Source organism: Monodelphis domestica, chromosome 6, assembly GCF_027887165.1.
Source record: "Monodelphis domestica isolate mMonDom1 chromosome 6, mMonDom1.pri, whole genome shotgun sequence".
Classification (NCBI taxonomy): domain Eukaryota; kingdom Metazoa; phylum Chordata; class Mammalia; order Didelphimorphia; family Didelphidae; genus Monodelphis; species Monodelphis domestica.
Window position 1 is genome coordinate 9,098,654 of NC_077232.1, and position 19,543 is coordinate 9,118,196.

Consider the following 19,543-nt stretch of genomic DNA (forward strand, 5'->3'; position numbering starts at 1 on the left):
CCGTTTCCTCCCAGGAAGGCATCTCTGGCCAAGCAGATTGGGTAATGCTGGAGGTGTGGCTCACCCCGATGAAGACGGAGCTTTTGGCGGGGCCTCGATGGAGAGATGGGGGCCAGGACAGGGAACGGAGGTCTCCAGCCTGGTCCTGGGCCTTCCAGTGAGATGCAACAGCGATAAATGGGAAGACTAAGTTCAGACTTTGTCAGCCAGCCTCACAAGTACAAGCCAAGGGAGGCTGTTTCTCTGAAGAAGCTCCGGGAGCTTTCTTGGATGGCGAGCTCGATGGGAGCCTTCAGCAAAGTGACATGGCAGTCAGTTGGGTCTTAGGTTAAGAGAGGCCCAGTGTTCACAGTGTGCAGCTAGGTCTGGAATCAGGGAGACTCCTCTCCCCGAGTTCAAATCTGGCCTGAGCACTGACTAGCTGTGTGACCCTGGGCAAGTAAAGTCACTTAATGCTGTCTGCCTCCGTTTCCTCCTCTGTAAAATGAGCTGGAGAAGGAAGTGGCAAACCACTGCAGTATCTTAGCTGTGGGACCCTGGGCAAGTCACTTAATGCTATCTGCCTCCATTTCCTCCTCTGTAAAATGAGCTGGAGAAGGAAGTGGCAAGCCACTCCAGTATCTTAGCTGTGGGACCCTGGGCAAGTCACTTTACCTTGTCTGCCTCTGTTTCCTCCTCTGTAAAATGAGCTGGAGAAGGAAATGGCAAGCCACTGCAGTATCTTAGCTGTGGGACCCTGGGCAAGTCACTTAATGCTATCTGCCTCCATTTCCTCCTCTGTAAAATGAGCTGGAGAAGGAAGTGGCAAGCCACTCCAGTATCTTAGCTGTGGGACCCTGGGCAAGTCACTTTACCTTGTCTGCCTCTGTTTCCTCCTCTGTAAAATGAGCTGGAGAAGGAAATGGCAAACCACTCCAGTATCTCTGCCAAGAAAACTCCAATGGGGTCACAAAGAGTTGGACATGACTGAAACACCTGAACCATAACAAGGCTTGTGACTCCAGTGGGGACGGTCTTCCCATTCCCTGCACCGGTCAGACCAACATCTCAGATTCTGCATTCAATTTTAGAGCCCCATCCTAGGAAAGGCATTGCTATGCTGGATAAGGTCCCCAGGAGGGCAAGCAGGACCCCAAGAGGCCTTGAGAGCCATGCGTCCAAAGAATAATTGAAGGCACTTGGGACATTTCCCTTAGAGAAGGGAAGGCTCAGGGGAATACGGGAGATCTTCAAGTATTTGGGGGACTGCCCCATGGGGAGGGGATTGGCCTTGCTCGGCGTGGCTTCTGAGACAAAGCTGGGATTCATCGTTGGGGGAAGCTGCAGGGAGGCTGGCTTGGGCTTCATCCTCCTAGCAGTGAGTGCCGTCCTGAAGCTGAATGGCTGACCTCTCCATCGGAAGTCTTCAGGCCAAGGCTGGACATCCACTTGTTGAATCGACTCTGTGGATCCTTATTCAGCAAAGGGCTGGACTAGACCCTGGTGTTGTCTGGCTCTGATAGTGCGCTTTGGGGTGAAGGGAGACATGGGCGTAAGGGGTGGGAAGGAGGTAGACCTGACCAGCACTCGCAGCTGCCTGGATCTGGGAGGCTGAGGACGAGTTAAAAGGGGCAGAATGATGCCAAGGGGATGGAGAGATGGCGGGGCCCTCCTCGGCAGACACCGGAGAGTTTGTCCTGGGAAGGGGAGAGTTTGGACGTGGCGAATTCCCAATGCCGATGGGAGGGAGGTCTGGGTGGAGACACCTATCAGTTGGTGATTTAGGATGGCTGTTCAAGACTGGGAAGTCTATACGCATGTGGGCTGATGGAAAGACCAAAATATGGGTGTAGACGAGGGTTCAGTACTGAACCTTATGGGGCATTTGTGCTCTGGGGGCTCCAGGAGACGCAGGGAAACTTGAGTGATCAGAGAGGGAGGGGAGAACCAGGAAAGAAGTTTCAGGAAATCCAAGGAAGGCCAAAGGCTCCAGAAGAATTGGGGGCTGACTGCGTTAAAGTGGCACCGTCCTAGGAGCAGGGAGGGAAGGGAGAGAGGCAGGCGGCTGGACTCAGAGCTTCAGAGGACGTCTGTGGACAACTATTATTGCGTGGAACCAGGAAAGCGAAATCTGTTAGTTTTTGAGGAAGGGACTTTTGGGTTTTTTATTTTTTTAATTTTTGGAAAACTACAAACTATCTTTTAAAAAGAAAGGATGTTCAAGTAGAAGAAAGTTGTAGAGAGATCCAGGAGGACGAGGACTGTTCAAGAATTGCTCTCCGGCCAGAGCAGGGACCAGAAAGTGCTTTGCTGGGAGTTGGGGGTTTTGACTCTCTGCAGCCGGAGCGGGGACAGGAAGTCTAGATATTTATTTCAAGGAATTTGGCAGTGAAGGGGAGGAAGGGGTAGGAGCACGGCTCAAGGGGCCGGGAGAGGCGATCGAAGGGTTTTTTGTTTTAAGTGTGGGAGAGAGCTGCTCAGATTTGTGGGTGTCACGTAAAGAACCAGGAGAAAGAAGGAGACTCAGAGGGAGAGAAAATGACCCATATGACGAGGGCCTGTTAGAGCCATGAAGGAATGGGATCAGGTGACGCCCAGAATCTCATAGCTAGAAGAGAACTGACCCAGACTGCCCTCTTCAACCGATCAAACGAGAGACCCTTCAGTCTCTTATTGAAGACCGTTAGAAAGCAGGAGTCAGCCATTCCACTCTGGAGTTTTCCCTTATGAAGAAGTGCTATAGATGCTCCCTGCCTATATGACCTTGAGCAAGTCTCTTCTCTCTGGGCCTCAGTTTCCATAAACGTAAAATGAGGATATTGGATTGGACGGCCTCCAAAGGTCCTTCCAGCTCCAGCTCTGAGCCTGTGATGCTCACAGAGTGAATTTGGAATCTAAGGGCTTGAATTCAAATCTCAGCACTGACACGGACTACTGATGTGACCTCGGGAAAGTATCTTGCTTGCCCTGGGCTTCAGTTTCTTCACCTGTAAATGAAGGAGGCTGCAGGAGGAGACCTCAAAGATCTCTTCCACCATTATGTTGTTATGAATCTAAGCCTTATTTGCCTCCTTGCACATGCTAGCCCAAGAGTGGCACAAGTAGAACAATTCTCTCTTTCAAAGGGCCCAAGGGGGCAGCTGGGTAGCTCAGTGGATGGAGAGCCAGGCTTAGAGATGGGAGGTCCTGGGTTCAAATCTGGCCTCAGACACTTCTTAGCAGGGTGACCCTGGACAAGTCACTTCATCCCCATTGCTGGACCCTTACCACTCTTCGGCCTTGGAGCCAATACCTGGTATTGATTCAGGGCGAAAGGTGAGGGCTTAAAAAACAACAATAACAACAATGGGCCCAGAACAGAGGAGAGGTCACATAGCCATGGGAGTGGGGATGGCTCGGAGGTGTGGAGAAGAGGAGGTCACCTAGCTCATGCTCAGTGCCTTGGATTTTCTTGCTAAAGCAGGAGGTGGGATGTCCAGCTGGAAGAAGGGGGGCCAAGGGAAAAACATCAGCTCCTCTGCCCAGCGCTCCAAGCTCACATCTTTGTCTAGTTCCATTAGCAGCCTTGTGGCCTTGATGGAGGGCGCCATCTTCTCTGCCCTGTCCCCTTCCCTAGCTACTGGCCATCTCCGGCAGTTCCTGCTTGGGGCCAGCCCCCCCTGCTGGACTGGCTCTGGCATGGCCCTTTCCACCCTCTGCTCCACGGATGCTTCCCCGGACGGAGGTGGTCGGCCTCTCTGGACTCAGATTACCAGCTCTGCCCGCTGCCAGCTCTCCTTCCCGCATGACTCGGCATCGCCCGGCTGCCAGCCTGGGAGGAGCTTCCAGAATTCTGTCACTATTGTTTCCCAACAGCAAAACGACTTTGCGCCTACGGTAAAAGAATAGCTCTGAGGAAGGCAAATGGCTTCCTTCCTTTGGGTTGCCGTCACCCTCTCTGCTCTCGGGAGGCCATTTCTCTGCTCCTCACACCTCATCACCCTCTAGAGACATCAGGAGACGGTGCTACCCGGAGAAGAGTCGGGCATGCTTTCGGATCCTGTCTCTGAGTCTTCCTTTGCGGGTGACATTGGGCAAGTGGAACACAGGAAGCCCTTCTCAAAGGCTTCCTTTTTCTGTCTAAGCTCTCGAGCCTCAGTTTCCTTACCTGTAAAATGTAGGCACTGGGCTGGGTGGCCTTGCAGATTTTCCTTCTGGCTCCTCAAGGAGATGTCTGTGGTCCTGAAGGGATAGCAAGAAGGAGCAGGGCTCGGAGGCTGCTGAGCCTCTCCCCACCGAGCTATGGAGCTATCTCAGGGCATCGGAGACTGGATTGGAGGTTCTGGCCCGGCTGTGCCAGGCCCCAGTTTCCTTCAGTCACTGGCTCAGCGGGCTGGAAGGGCTGAGGGTCCTGGAGATGATCTGGGATCTCAGAGGAGAACCTTTGGCCAATGCAGACTCTGGGAAGTTTCTGGGCCCCATGAACGCTGCCCAGTGCCCCACCAGCGTGCGGCCCTAGGGCTTCCTTCGTCCCTGGGCTCAGGCTTGCTCAGAGACCTGCTCCCTCATGAAGTGCCCATTTTACAGGTGGGAACACCTTGGCCCAAGTCACACAGCCAGCAAGCGTTCCCACTGAGATGGCCTCGAAGGTCCCTTCCTGTCCTCGGCCTAGGGTTCCCCCGTCCCGGCACTCCAGGCCCAGAACTCTCCCTGGGAGAAGTGGCGGAGAGCTACCCCCTGCCAGAGCCCGGAACAGCCTCGAGCTTGGCCCAAGTCCTGATCGATGAGTCAATGGCAACCGCTGCTGTTTCCAAGAGCCAGTGAAGCTCTTCCCACTACAGCCTCCTCAGGGAGGCCGTCCAGACCTCTTCCTCTTCCTCTCCTGGGAAGCCCTGGGAAGCCGAAGCGACTTGCCTCGGGCCAAGCAGCAGGTTGCCGGGGCATCATTTGAACCCAGCTCTTGAGGCCACATCCTGGGCTCCCCCCAGCCTCTGAGCCTGCCTCCCACTGGAAGTCCCGCTCCTGTGGCGTGCTTGCCGCCGGCACACTGAGTCAGCTCTCCGTTATCCGTGCAAGCGCGGGGGCCGCAGTGTGGGTAGAGGTGTGGGCTGGTGGAGCAGCCGAGGGCCCAAAATAGCCTCAGCAGCTTGTCTCGGGGAGGGAGGGAGCTCCTGCTGCTTGGGGCAGTGGGACCCGCCTCCCGGCTGCGCGTGGGTGAGGGGCTCCACACACATGGGAGCAGCCTCAGCCCGCCACCACCTTCTGCCAAGAATGTGGGTGGGCTGGCCCTGGCCCGCCAGCTTCTTCCTCAAGACCTTTGGGGACGGGGAACTCATTACCTACAGGGCAATATCTGTCATTGTTAGGAAGTTTTGGGGGACATCCAGCAACTATTTCTGCCCTCTGGACCAAGTGGGGCATGCCTGAACCTCTTCAATTCAGCAGAAGACAGGGCATCCCATGATGAGGGGAGGGGAGGGCATCAAGGCAAAAAATGGCTCCTCTAGAGACCACGAGTAGTGGATAGAGCACCAGGCCCGGCATCAGGAACACAAGTTCAAATCTGGATGTGTGGCCCTGAGCTAGTGACTTAACCCTGTCTGCCTCAGTTTCCCCATCTGGTAAATGGACCTCATAACAGGACCCACCTCCCAAGGTGGTGGTGAGGGTCAAGAGAGAATAATCACTGTAAAGGGCTTAGTAGAGCAGCACGGATGTGCGTGTTCCCTCTCGTTCCCCCTCTTCCCGCAGGTGGTGGGACAGGTTGAAGAAGAAGAAATGAGGGTGTCTAGGGCCGCCCCTCTGGGGAGCCTCAGGGAGACCTGGGGAAGGAGCAGTGGGGGGCTGGGGGAAGGGGGGCCCCTCCGAAAGGCTCTGATGACTGGCGGAGCTGCAAGAGGGGAAGGCAGTGCTGAGCTGGTGGCTCGGGCTGCTTCTGTCTCCCTCCTGGGACGCGGCCGCCGGGCTCCTCCGGGAGGGAAGGGGAAGCGGACGGAGGGCAGCCCAGGCTCGGGTGGGGCTTGGGGCTGGGAGGGAGGAGGCCTGGGTCCCACAAGCGGACGGAGGGCAGCCCAGGCTCCGGTTGGGGCCTGGGGCTGGGAGGGAGGAGGCCTGGGTCCCCCGGAGGGAAGGTGCCCTGGGAGCCCCTGGGACGGCGCGGGAGGCCCCGAGCTCCAGCCCCGGCCCGTCCCGCCCCTGCAGGAGAGCTGTACATCGGCGGCCTGAGCAAGAACATGTTCAACAACCTGCCCAAGCTGGTGGCCTCTCGGGACGGCTTCCAGGGCTGCCTGGCCTCGGTGGACCTCAATGGGCGCCTCCCGGACCTCATCGCTGACGCCCTGCACCGGATCGGGCAGGTGGAGAGGGGCTGTGACGGTGAGCGCCGGCCGCTCCGGGGACCGGGAGCCCCCCTGGCTGGGCAGCGCGCATGCTGGGAGTCCTGGGGGGGAGCTGCTCTTACCTCTCCCCGAGCCTCAGTTTCCTCCTTTTTAAAAGGAGGGGCCAGGCTGGCTCGGATAGGCTTTCACTGTTTTTCTCTGACCCTTTGACCGGAGAAGGCCCAGCCTCTCCCTCGGGTGGCCTCTCCCTGGGCCTCAGCCCAGAGCCCCACTGGGGGGCCCTCAGTTTGGGGGGGTCTTCCCTCGGAGCCAGGAGGCTTCTCTGTGCTGCTGTGGAATTGGGGGTGGGGCTCCCCATGAGCTGAGCCCGGGGTGCCCCTCCCCCCTTGCCCCTTGCAGGCCCCAGCACCACCTGCACCGAGGACTCCTGTGCCAATCAGGGCGTCTGCCTGCAGCAATGGGACGGCTTCACCTGTGACTGTACCATGACCTCCTACGGGGGCCCCATCTGCAATGACCGTAAGTGGGGAGGCCGGGGAGGCTAGGGGGAGGGGCGTCCCGGCCCCTCTGCGGGGAGAGAGCCAGGGGGAGCCCACCCGCCATGCTGCCAGCACGGAGGGCGGCTGTGCCAGGAGGAGTCCCCGAAATCCCAGCCAGAGCCAAGTGCACCCCAGGGTGCCGCCCACAGAGGAGCCCCCTCACGGACGCGCCCGCACTCCCTCAGGCTACACGGGCACGAGTGTGCCCAAGCGTGTGCATCTGTGCCTGGGATGTCGGGGCACTGCGACACTCATAGACAGGCATCAGTCCGGATTAAGCTCCTGCTGTATGCTAAGCAGTGTGGGCGGTGCCAGGGTGCAAAATAGCCAGTGACTCAGCTCGAGGACATGGGTGTGGGGAGATGCGGCAGCTGGAGAAATCAGGGAGGGCTTACTGTAGGAAGATGCCTTCCGGGGAATTTAAGGTGGAGCGTGGCCTTGGGTGGGGAATGGATGGAGTCCTCAGACCAATGAGGAGAAGGTGAGGCGGGGCCAGCTGTGGGAATGTTGGGAGGGACCCAGGGAAAGGTGAGGTGAACTAGGATGGGCGCGATGGAGAGAGTCCAAGAAGTATCGTATCGCCCCTGCTGTGTGCCGGGCACTGGGCTAGGCGCCGAGGGAGCACGGGGGAGAGTCGGGGCAGCCGGGTTCAAATCCGGCCTCGGACACCTCCCGGCGGTGACCCTGGCACGTCCCGTCGCCCCGGTGGCCCGTCTTCTGCCCCGGAATCAATGCTTGCTCTAAACTCCAAGCCCGAAGGGAAGGGTGGAGCCAGCCGAGGACCAGAAAGATGGGGCTGCCGGAAGCACGGCAGGGAAGGCCGGGAAGGCCGTCTGGCCCCTGCCCGCCCCGTAGAAGAGGTTCTGCCCCCCGAAACAGGAGAATTCTGGGAAGGTCGCGAGTTCCAGGGCTCCCGTGGCCAATGGCAGAGCGGCCTGGCTCGGGGTAGACAACTGGGAATCCTGCGCAGAGCTGGGACTTGAACCCTGGCGAGCTGACGAGAGGGACGAGACAGCGCGTGGAGAAAGAAGAGGGGGGGGGGGGGGTGGCCAGGCCAGTCAGGGGGGCAGGACAGGAAGCCGACGCCAAGAGAGGAGCCAGAGAAAGGCGCCCGCCGGCGTGTGCCTGCCCCAGCCCTTCCCTGCGTGTGGATGAGCTTCCGTGTGTGTTCTCGCACCCGGGCCATTCCTGCGGTTCATGGACGCTGCCACCAGCCAGGAGAAGCCGGCTGCTTCCTATGCTCTGCAGAGCAGCCCAGGCACATTCTCTAGAGGCCACACTGGTTCAATCCAGCAGGCATCGATTGAGCGCCTACTGCATACCAGGGGCCAGGGATACAAGGACTCCAACCAAAGGGGCCCTCCTTTCAAAGCGCTCCCATCTTCCTGGGGACCCCCCAGAGGACTCCAAAGCCAGGCATCCCCCATCAGGCCTTTGGCTCCTTGACTCTTCCTTAACTGGTCCCTCCCCTGAGGAGGCCAACGTGGGCAGCTGTTTCCCCTGGGCTGCCCAGGTGAGGCTGGGAGGGAGGCGGCCCTGATCCTCTGCCTGTTCTGGCAGTGGGCAGCAGCCCTTTTTCTCTCTTGGGGGGGCCTGGACGAGGCGACCCACAGAGCTGGGGACAGCCCGGCAGGGCGGAGGAGCGCTCAGCCCCCCACACCGGTGCACACAGCTGTGTCCTGGTCATCTCATTCGCAGCACAGCCCTTCTCCCGGTCCGGCCAGCCCGGAATCCCAGCGTCCCCTGAGCCTCCCATAATTCCTTCTGTGGACTGTAGTCTGGGCTGGCGCAGATCCCTGGCCCAGAAGGCCTTCAGAGGAGTCCAGCTCGGACACTCACTCATTGTCTGACCCCGGGGCAAGTTGGGCCCCTTCTTGTCCGGAAGCTGGACCCAATGGGAGAGCCTCCCTTCGTAGCCCAGGGACTCTCCTGGGGTGGATGGCTTAGCTGGGATGTGGCTGAGATCCTTTTCAGTCTCTGAAATTCCATGTGTCCGGGCCTCCAAGGTGCCCTCACCGGGGCAGTCTGTGCCATCTCCAGCCATGGCCCGATCTCCCCACCTGGCATCCCAACCCGTCGAGGGGAGGAGGCAGCAAAGCATGGCTTCCATAGAGCTTCCCCGTCCTTGTATTGCAAGTGGACTTGGTGCAGGATTTCCCAGAGTGCAACCTGCTTTCACGGCTCTTCTCATCAGGGATACTCTCTGATCGGCCTTTTTATGTGGCATGGGAAGGGGGGAGGCAATCGTGATTGAGTCCGTTGTGCCATTTCCTACTGGAATGGGGCTGCCTTTGAGATGTGTGTGTGTGTATATAATGAGAACCGCCTTGGATTTGAAACAGAGAGATCTGGGTTCAAATTCTGACCCTGCTACTTAGTAGCTGTGTGACCTTGGGCAAGTCACTTCACTTCTGTTTGCCGCAACCGCAAATGAGGGGGTTGGAATCTAAGGCTCCTTCCGGGTCACATCTTGGGCAGAGGACAGAGGCCGGAGGGGCAGCTGCTCAGGCTCTTGAGATGGTGAAATTCGGCACTTGGGATAGGGGAGGGGAGAGCCTCACGACAATCACCAAAGTGCCAGAGTGGGCGTCTGGCTATTTGTTGCCCTTGCCATGTGCCTGTGTGTGTGTGTGTGTGTGTGTGAAGGGAACGGAGGAGAAGTTGGGTGCCAGTCTGTACGGATGAGGTAAACTTGCTGCTTGCTGGACCTGCAATCCAAAATCCAGTCCAAAATCTGGCCCCTTAGAGAGGTGGGGCTTGGCAGTGACCTCCCTTGGTGTCTCCCTGTTCCCCAGCATCACAGACACCCCACAAATCTCCACTTGGCTCGTATTTTCCCTCTGGCATAGTTGGAAGAACACTGGCTATGTATGGAGGAGAAGACCTGGGTTCAAAGTCTGCTTCTTTTGTGCCCTTGGCCAGACCACCTCCCCTGGCCTCAGTTTCCTCATCTGCAAAATGAAGGGCTTGAATTGATGGCCTCTGAGGTCCCTTTCAGCTCTAGGGCTAGGGTCTAAGATCCTAACACATAGTACCCTAGGCAAGAACTCACTTGGTATCTTGGCCTCAGTTTCCCCATCCATAAAATGAAAGGGTCCATCTCCTTTCAGCTGAATGACCTTTACCTGCCAGTGTTAAGGGAGCCTAGGGACCAGCGTGAGGACACCTAGGTGGAGACTTTGTCAGCTACAAAGGCAGCAGAACAAAATGGAGAGCCAAAGGACCAGGGTTCAAATCCCAACTCCCCCCCCCCCCCCCCATCCCTTGGGTGCCTTCAGGCAAGTCTCTATCTCTGTTCTTTGGTTTCCAAATCTACAAAATCAACGGCTGGACCAGAGGATTTCAGAGGGCTCTTCCAGCTCTGCATCTTCTGGCCACCAGGGGGGATGCCCACGCCAGTGCTGCTGCTCTGGGGCTGGGGCTCAGGTGGGAGAGATGGAGGAGGGGGACATTGCAGGCCTTGGGCATAGTGGTGAAGGGCACAGTGACACTCAGAACCCTGGGGAGGAGGAGGGTTTAGGGATCCTGCCTTTGCTGGAGCACGGTGGGTCTGGCTTCTAGCCTTCCAGGGCTCTGAAGAGTGCATTTTCCAGTGGTTATTCTGTCTGGGGATGAGACTGGAGGTGTGGGAAGAGTTTATTGGAGGGGGGCCAAGAGATGGGGCTTATGGGAAGGAATCCAAGGCTCCCTACCTACCCCCTTCCTTCTCAGGCCATTGAGGGCAGGTGGGCATGAAAGGAAGAGCTCTGGAGCTTTTGGTCAAGTAGGATTTGCAGGGACTTCAAAAGCAAGCCCTTCCCAGGCTGTTGCCTCAGTTTCCCCACCAGTAATCTGAAGGGCACAGCATAATTGATGAACCAAGAAGCATTTATTAGGTTCCTACTAAGTGGCAGTACTGTGCAGGTCCTTGGGTATACAAAGATAAGAATAGAATAAATAATCCTTGCCTTCGAAGTCTACATTCTATCAGGTTAAATAGCATGTACAGAGCTCTACAGTGATTTTTCTTTGGATTGGATCTGACTTACCACTTCATCAGCACCAGGTGAGGAGGTTTCCATTTTTAGCAGGTTAAGTGACTTGTCCAAGGTCACACAAGTCAGGAGGTATGAAAAGGTGGGGTTAGGATTTGGTTTTTCTGCCCCCGGTTGCCTCTCTGTGTACAAAAGCATAGAGACTAAATAGAAAATATATCTGAGGGGGCAGCTGGGGGTAGCTCAGTGGATGGAGAGCCAGGCCTAAAGACGGGAGGTCCTGGGTTCAAATCTGACCTCAGACACTTCCCAGCTGTGTGACCCTGGGCAAATCACTTCACCCCCATTGCCTAGCTCTTACCATTCTTCTGCCTTGGAACCAATACACTGTATTGATTCCAAGATGGAAGGTAAAGGGTTAAAAGAAAAAAAAAGAAAAAATATCAGGCTGTTTTAGGAGGGAGGGCCCTCGCTAGTGCTTGGGCAGGGCTGGGCTGGGGGGAGATATGGAAACGATGCTGAAGGTGGCATCCCAGATGAGTCTTGAGGGAAGTGAGGACTTCTACTAGGGGAAGCAAGGCCGGCTGCTCCAGTGCAAAGACCTGGGGGCAGGAAACAGCAGGTCACAGGAGAGAATTCAGGGCCTTCTAGACCTCCTGCTAGCCCTGTGACCCAGCCAAGTTCTGAGCTAGAATTTCCTTAACTAGTAAATGGGCTTCGGATTCAGAGGTGTGAGCTGGAAGGGACCTTTGCAGCCATCTAGTCCAGTTACTCCATTTTACAGATAAGGAAACGGACTTTTTAAGGTTTTGCCAGCATCATTTGGCCTCACCACAGTCCTGGGAGGTGGTATTGTCCTCATTTTACAGATGAAGAAACTGAGGATCAGGGAGGTCTAGTGACCTTGCCATGGTCACCTGGCACCAGTGGGAGGTGGGAGTTGGACCTTGGTCCCTCTTGGACTGTCCGGCTCACGGGGGTCTTTTAAGGAAAGGGAGTGGGACCAGTTGTGACTGGGAAAGGAGCTGGGGTAGACGTGTTGACTGAAAGCAGCCCTGGGCTCCTCTGGGACTGGCCAGGCAGGAAGCTCCCAATGCCGGGTGGGGGGTTGCGGCTCAGCTTCGTGGAGGCGCACATTTACTTCTCCCCAGGGAGGGAGAAACTGAGGCATCCAGAGAGAACAAGAGTGAGAGAAAGCGCTGATAGCATCCGGAGCCGCAATCCTAAAGCTGGGATTGGGACTGGGTTACAGCCCCGCCCCCACCCCTCCCGCTCGCACACACACCCATCTGGGCATGCTCGCTGCCTCTCTCGGTCTCCATCCTCCCGCAGGCGCTTCGGTTCTTTGGGTGTCTGCCTAGCTGTCTCTCCTTCTCTGACCTCCTTTAGGTCTCCCCTAGCCTCTCTCCTCCTCTGTCTCTGCCGCTCTCCGAATCTCGGAATCTACTCCCAGGACGTCTCTTCCCCTGTCTTCCCTTCAGGCGCTCTTACCACCCCGCTCCTTCCTCTTCCTCCCCCCCTCCCAGTCTCTCTCCTCCGGTTCCCACTCACTGGTATTGATTGGCCTCCAGGCGGTTCCCCTTCCTCTGCTCTCACCACCGGCTCCTCCCTCCCTCCCTCCCTCCGGGGCCATAAATTTGCTGGCGGCTCCTTTGAGCTGTGTCAGTCAATATCCCAGAGCCCAAGGCCTTGGGGATGAGGAAGAGGAAGGTGGCCCATGGGGAGAGGGCAGGACCGAATCGTGGTCCACTCCCGCCCTCCTTCCCACCCTCGGGGGCTCATCCTCCTCCGAGAAGTAACTGAGGGAGGGGGGGGCTGGGACTCCCTTCCTCTCCCCCCACCTTCCTTCCCTCCACCCACACAGCCTTTTTACATCTCAGGGTACCAGCTTCTGCAGGCTGAGAACCCAGAAGACCTAGGTGGAACTGGGTGCTCAGGGGCTTCCCCTCCGTTGGGGCACCGGGTGGAGGAGAGTGCTCCTCGCGGGGCTCTTTTTGTCTTTTTTCCCCTCTCCAAAATGAATTTGAAATCGATAAAAAAGAAAACAGCCCCTACTGGCTCTTCTCCACCCATTCCATCCTCTCTCCTTTTTTCTTCCTCCCTCCCTTCCTCAGGCTCATTTCTTTTATTCCCCCCCCTCCCCCCCCCCCCCCCCGTGTGTGTCTCTTTCTCTCTGTGTGTGTCTCTCTCTCTCTGTGTCTCTCTTTCTCTGTGTGTATCTCTGTCTCTGTCTGTCCCTCCCTCCCTCTCTCTGGCTTTTTGTGTGTGTCTCTGGGTGTGTGTGTGTGTCTGTCTGTCTGTTTGTCTGTCCCTCTTTGTCTCTGTCTCTCTTTCTCTGTCTGTCCCTCCCTCCCTCTCCCTCTGTCTCTCTCTCTCTCCCTATCTTTCTGTCTCTCTCTTTTTCTCTCTGTCCGTCTGTCCCTCCCACCCCCATCCCTCTCTCTCTCTCCCTCTCTGTCTCTCTCCCTCTGTCTCTCTCTTTTTCTCTCTGTCTGTCCGTCCCCCCCCCCACTCTCTCTCTTCAAGTAGGGGGGGTGGGAGCTGCCCACTAGCCTTCAGTAACAGTGAGGGCGTGGGAACGGACAGCAACTGCTCTCCTCAGACACCCACTCCCGTGTTTGGAGCCAGCCGGTCCAGTTTGGAATTCACTTCCCCCCTTTACCAGCTCTGTGAAGTCCCTCAGTGTAACCAGACCTCAGTTTACCTCTGTGTGCCTGGCTGATGATCCATGGAGTCCCCCATTGAATTTGCTGGCACCTCAGGGTGGGGACCTTTGTTAGGGAGGGACAGGTGGGCTGCTTTCTCATTAAGCCTCCTGCCCCCCAGTGTGGAGGCTGGGCGAGATGCCCTCTGAGGGCCTTTTGGGTCCTAAAGTCTTGCCATTCTCTGAGCTCTCTGCAGGGGAGAGGCTTGGGGGGGGGGAGCTTTGGGCAGGCTCTGCTGGGGTCCTCCCTGGGCTGCCCAGGGCAGGGTAAGAGAATCCCCTCTAGGTGGGGAGCCTCCCAGCTGTGGATGGATGTCTTTAGGGAGTTGGTGAGGATCAGCCACACTGGGCAGAAGCCTGACCTGGCGAAGGTGCTGCCCCGAGGACTTTGACTCAAAGGTAGATGGGAGGTGGGGATTGCCTGGGTGGCCAGACTGTGCCAGTACAGAAGAAAACCGGGGCCCAGCACCCCCAGGGAAGCAGAACCCCCACCTGTGGGACGTTGGCTCCCTGCCCCCCCCCCATGCCAAGGTGTGTGATGGCGGTGATCCCAAGTGCGGGCCAGGAACCACGAGGAATACTGCGGGGCCTGGAGGGCAGGGCCACACCTGGGTGTGCAGGTCTGCACGTGGGGGTGCACGCCGTGCACACAGCCTTCACCTCTTCGTGTGTGCACGCCAGCTTGTGCCCACAGCCCAGGGTGTGTGTACGCGTGCATGGCGGAGGCTGGCTTGCTGCACACGCGTGGCCAAGGATGGGGGTGGGGGGAGGAGAGGTGTTCTTGTTTGGGAGGGGAGGGGAGGAATGGTCGGATCTGGGGGGAGAGGGGAAGGAGGAGGAGGAAGGGGAGGGGCGGAGGCAGGAGCTGGGCAGCATCAGCCCTGTTCAATTATTCAGCAGGGCCCCTGATCGGGAGGGGGAGGGGGAGAGGGAGAGAGTGCTACCGAGGGGACCCGAGAGGGAGGGGGGCCAAGAGCAGAGGAGGGGAGGGGAAGAGAGCAGAGGAGAGGAGAAGAGGGAAGGGGAGAGGAGAGGAGAGGAGAGGAGAGGCGCATCTAGCATCCAGAGTTGCTGCCCAGCGCCGCCCGGAGATTGGGAGCGGCGCAGTCCCTCCTCCGCCCTGCCCCCTCCCTCCCTCCCTCTCTCTCTCCCTCCCTCCCTCCCTCCCGCGCTCCCTGGCTCTCTTGCTCGCTCCCTCTCCCTCTCTCTCCCCTTCCAGCCGTCTCTGCAGCAACACTCCGCTGCCTCCAGCCCTCCGCCGGAATCTCTCTCGCGCTCCCTTTCTCCTCTCCCTCCCTAATCCCTGGGTTCGCCCCTTCCCCTCCTCTTCCTCCTTCCTCTGCCCCTGGTCCCTGCCCCCCCCTCCTCCCCGGGGGAGGGGGCCGCTCCCTCCTCTAGTCTCTTCGTCCGCGGGCGGCCCCAGCCCTACCTCCAGCCCCAGCCCCAGGCCGGTTCGGAGCCTTCCTTGGTCCGCTGCTCCCCCCTTTGGGGGGGCTCTCTCCCCGCGGCCTGGGAGCGGGGGCGCCTCCGGGGGCCCTCCCTTCCTCGGCCCTCTTCTCTCCCGCCGCTCTTCCCCATCCCCCTTTCCCCTTCTCTCCTCCGGGTTCTGCTTTTTCCGCAGGATCCCCCCCCCCCCCCGCCCCTCCTCCGCCCGCTCTTCCTCCCCGCTCCCAGAGTCTCTCCACCCCCGGCACCATGCCCCCTCCCCCGGGCGCTCCCCCTGGCTTTTGACGACCCCCTCCCTTCGCCAGAAGGAAATGCGGGGAGACCCCTAGCTCCCCCCGCGATGGACCCAGGCGTCCTGGACCTTGACGTTGCCGCCGCCCCGCGGAGCCTGGCGAGATCCAGTTGATTCCGTTGATTCCAGCTCGAGGATCGGGATCTGGTCCCCTTCACCGTCTCCCCTCCCTCCCCCCTGTCGGGGCTCGGAGCGGGAGGGGGGTTTCCCGGGGCCTGGAGGCCCCCCCTCGCCGGCCCCCGGCCATGGGGCTGTGAGGTGGCAGCGGCCGAGATGCCCCCCGGGGGCCCAGGGCCCGGGGGGTGCCCGCCTTGTCCCCCCGCCCTGGCGCTGCTGCTGCTGCTACTGCTGCTGCTGCTGGGGGCGGGCGAGGGCGACGGGGCCCGGGTCTCCTCCAGCCTCAGCACCACCCACCACGTCCACCACTTCCACAGCAAGCACGGCACCGTGCCCATCGCCATCAACCGCATGCCCTTCCTCACCCGGGGCGGGCACGGTAAGTGGCCCTCTCCTCCCCAGCCCCTTCTCCGGCCTCGCCCCTGCCGGGCTCTCCGGGCTCTCCGGGCTCTCGTTCCTGCCTCCCTCCGCTCCGCTCCTCATCTCTTCCCTTTCACACCCCCATGTCGCTCTCGTCCGTCCTTGCCTCCCTTCACCCTGAGCTCCTAGCCTGGCTTCTCAGCCGCGGGCGCCACCTCCCTGAACCGCTTCCGATCCCCTTCGGTCTGCCTCCCTGCCTGCCCCTCTCCCCATCGCCTGCCTCCCTGGCCTCCATCTTCCTTCTCCTCCCCCACTGGCGCTCTCCACATCCTCAGGCTGACCCCTCAGCCCCATTTCTCCCTGCTTCTTCACACCCACATCCCTCCCTCCCGCTCATGCCTGCTCTCCCTGCTTCTGTTATGCACCCATTTCTCGGATCCTCTCATCCCTGTCTTTGACCCCTGGGACACCCCTTCTCCCGGCAGTCCCTGGGACCTTTCCTGGGATACCTCACCTCCCTTATCCTTCATCTCTGACCTCTTCCATATCTCCATTTTTCCAGAGCCCCCTGGAAGCCCTCTCTGACCACTCCTTTATGCTGGCTCTGATCCTCTCCCATTTCTGGGGCCCGTCTCTCTGACCTCATGCAGCACCCCTTTGGAGTTCTTTCACCCACATCTGGGAGGCATTCTCCCTCCCTCCCCGGTCCTTCATCCCCTCCTCAGCGTCCCCTTTCTCCCCACATTCCGGCTCTTTTCCCCTCCCACTGGTGGTGCCCTTAGCCCAGGCGTCCCCAGTGCCAGCCTTTACCCCAATTTTGGGTCTCCCAGACCTCTCCCCATCCTCCCACCCTACTAGTTCTACCTTTTCTCTTCAGTTCTTCTCTCTTCCCTATGCTGACCCCCCCTCTCTATTCTACTCAGGCCCCCATTTCTGCCCATCCCAGACTGTGCCTTGAGGACCCTCAGCCCAGCTCTCTCCCTCCGAGCCTCGGACTTGTGCCTTCCTGTCAATCCTGCCTTCTCCCTTAATTCCTCATTCTCCTCCCAGCCTTAGTAATGACTGCTCTCTGGTCCCCCCATTTGGTACCACTTTTGTCTTCTCACAATCCCGTCCACATCCTCATCTGTCCTCTCCACCTCCGGGCCCCCTGCACCATTATCCTCTGCCCCTTCTCACTCACCACATCTCGGTCCCCTCTCTGCTCCATCCCTGTCACTTCTCCCTCTTTCTTTGTCTCTGGCCCTCCTCCATCTCTGCCCCCTCTCTTCCATTTGAGTACCCTTTCTTCCCCATCTCAGTCTCCTCTCCTCTCCCTCTGCCATTCTCCATCTTTGCCTCCCCAATTCTCCCTCCTCACTCCTATCTCACTTCCATCTTTCCAATCTCTCCTCCATCTCTGTGCTCTCTCTTCCCCTCCTCTTCTCTCTTCCTTTCCCTGTCTGTCTCTCTTTCATTCTTCATCTCTGCCCCCTGTCCCTACACCCACATCTCTGGCCCCCATTGAATGGAACTCCCCATCATCACAATTCCCATCTCACTGTCCTCTCACTCCCTCTCTGTCCCCCTTCACCATCTCTGGGCCTTCTCCCCTCATTTGTCTCCTCTCAATCCTCTGACTCCTGTCCTTGCCCTCTCCTTTCTCTGCCCCTCACACACACACACACACACACCCCTCCCCATGTCTCTGTCCCCTTGTTCCTTCTCCATCTCTAACCTTTCACAATGCCTATCCCATGCTCCCCTCATCTCCCATCTCTCTTTACACCCTGTCCCACCTTTCCTTTATCTCTGGGTCCCCTCATACCCTCTCACTGTATTCTTTCGCCCAAATCTCCTTGACTCTCACTCTTACCCCATCTCTGTGCCTCCTCTCTGGCCCCTCTTGACTCCATCTCTGTGCATCTACTTTCTCACCAAATCTATGCTTCCCTCACCCAACTGTCCCATCTCTGTTGCTCTCCGCTGTCCTCTCCCTATTTTCCCACCTCCATGTCTGTCCTTCCTTCCTCTTTCTTCTACTTTTGTTTCCTTGGTTTCTCCTTCTCTCCATCTTCAGGGTCCCCACCTTGCTCATTCCTCCATCATCCCCCCCTTTGAAGTCCCTGCTCCTTTGTCACTCTGCCTCCTCTCTGCCCCATATCTCCTGTCCTTCCAGGTTCCCATGTGCTTCCTTCCTCTCCTTTGCTCTTCTGCTCCCATTGCCTTTTCTTTGCATCTTTTCCCTTATCTTCTACCCCCAATTTCATTCTTTTCTCCCACTTTGCAACCCAGTTCTCCTTCCTTGGTGGAATCTGTTCCTTCCATGACCAGTTATGGTCTTCAGAATGGCCCAGTAGACACCCCAGGCTTCTTGGCTTGGAGAAGGAAGAGCGTGGGTAGGGAGAACAGCATGGGATGGGATGGGATGGAGGGCAGGAAGCCAGGCATTTGAGGGGGGACCCCAAGGATCTTGGAAGCAAGTCCTGAATGGGAAATGGGGGTGGTGGGCCAGGATGAATGAGAAGATTGAGGGAAGTGAGAGCAAAGGTACCCAGAGCTGGGAGAGCCAAAGGGGAGAGAACCAGGGTATTAGCACCTTCATTTTCAGGGCTGGAAACATTGAGGCCCAGGGAAGAGAAGGGGCTTGTTTCTCCTGCCCAGATCACATGGTTACCTGGAAGAAGAGACAGAAGAGAGATGGTGAGATGGAAGTAAGAAAGTCAAGAAATCAAAAGAAGATCGAGAAAATGGAAGATGCTGGGGGATAGAAGAAAGCTCTAGAGGAGGGAGGCCCTGGAGGAGATGAAGGAATACTAAAAAGGGAGGAGAGAGACAGACAGAGACAGAGACAGAGACAGAGAGACAGAGAGAGAGCCCACTGGGGGCATGAAAACCAAGGCTTCTGTTCTGGATTGAGCCTTAACTAAGTTACCACCTTTCACTTGAGACTCCACCCCAGTGGATGAAAGGATGAGCTGGTCTGGGAGGCCTTTACCAAAATAGGTCAGGCTTCCCTTCTATCTATCCTGGCCCTTCCTGGGATGAGCCAGAGGGTTTCACATTACAGTGTGGGAAATCTCCATGAGTGTGCTGCTTGTTGAGCCTCTCTTTCTTCTTTCTCTGCTCCCTTTCTTCTCCTCTCCTCTCCTCTCCTCCTTTCATCCCCCCCATGCGTTCTTCCTTACTCTCCCCTTTTGTCCCCCTCCCAGATTTGCTCCCTCCATCCCCACCCTTTTCTCCAGTTACATAACACCTGTATTGACCTGCCAGACACTCGCTGGCAGCTGCTTCATGTTCTTGTTGCTGATTTGGAGGATGGGGAGATCTAGCACCCCTGGGTCCTAAGGATGGGGGGAGGGTGGCTCCAGAGGAGGAAGAGCACCTCACCTGGGCAGAGGGCCTCCTTTGACCCCCATATTCCCCCTTCCTCATTCATTGCCGTTCTTCAAAGAAGTAGCCTCCGCTGGGCTCTGCCTCAGGGACATCCAGAGGTCCTGGCTGGCTGTGGCATGGCTCGTGCCTCAGTGGGGGGGGGGGGTCCAGAGAGTACAAGGCTACACAGATGGTTCCCTGGATTGGGGAAGGAGGGCACTAGCCACCCAGAGATCCCCTCTGGGGTTGGAGGTCCCAGAGGCCTAATGCTCAGGGGACCTGGCTGCGATGGGGGAGATGGGTAGGACCCTGCCCTCTGCAGTCGGAAAGGCCGGCTCTTCTGGGAGGCCGTGGCTGGGGAGCTGGTTTCCAGGGGTGTGTGGACAAGGGGGCAAGCGGGCGAGTGGCTGAGGTTAGAAGGTGCGCCGATGGCTGGGCGACTTCTGGTCCAGGAAGGCTCC

The 19,543-nt window shown here is 58.2% G+C and overlaps 1 protein-coding gene across 24 annotated transcripts in view; it reads left to right on the forward strand.

The window, feature by feature from the left end:
- LOC103103990 (neurexin-2) overlaps window positions 1–19,543 on the forward strand; it is a 125,946-nt gene that overhangs the window by 53,584 nt on the left and 52,819 nt on the right. For 20 of the 24 annotated variants that reach the window (XM_056801489.1, XM_056801497.1, XM_056801494.1 and 17 more), the window contains 2 exons: window positions 6,160–6,333; window positions 6,696–6,815. In XM_056801489.1, the coding sequence (XP_056657467.1) occupies window positions 6,160–6,333; window positions 6,696–6,815 (294 nt within the window). Of the gene's footprint in view, window positions 1–6,159; window positions 6,334–6,695; window positions 6,816–14,674; window positions 15,748–19,543 lie in introns of those variants that run through there. The other 4 variants (XM_056801508.1, XM_056801507.1, XM_056801511.1 and 1 more) reach the window with 4 other exon arrangements.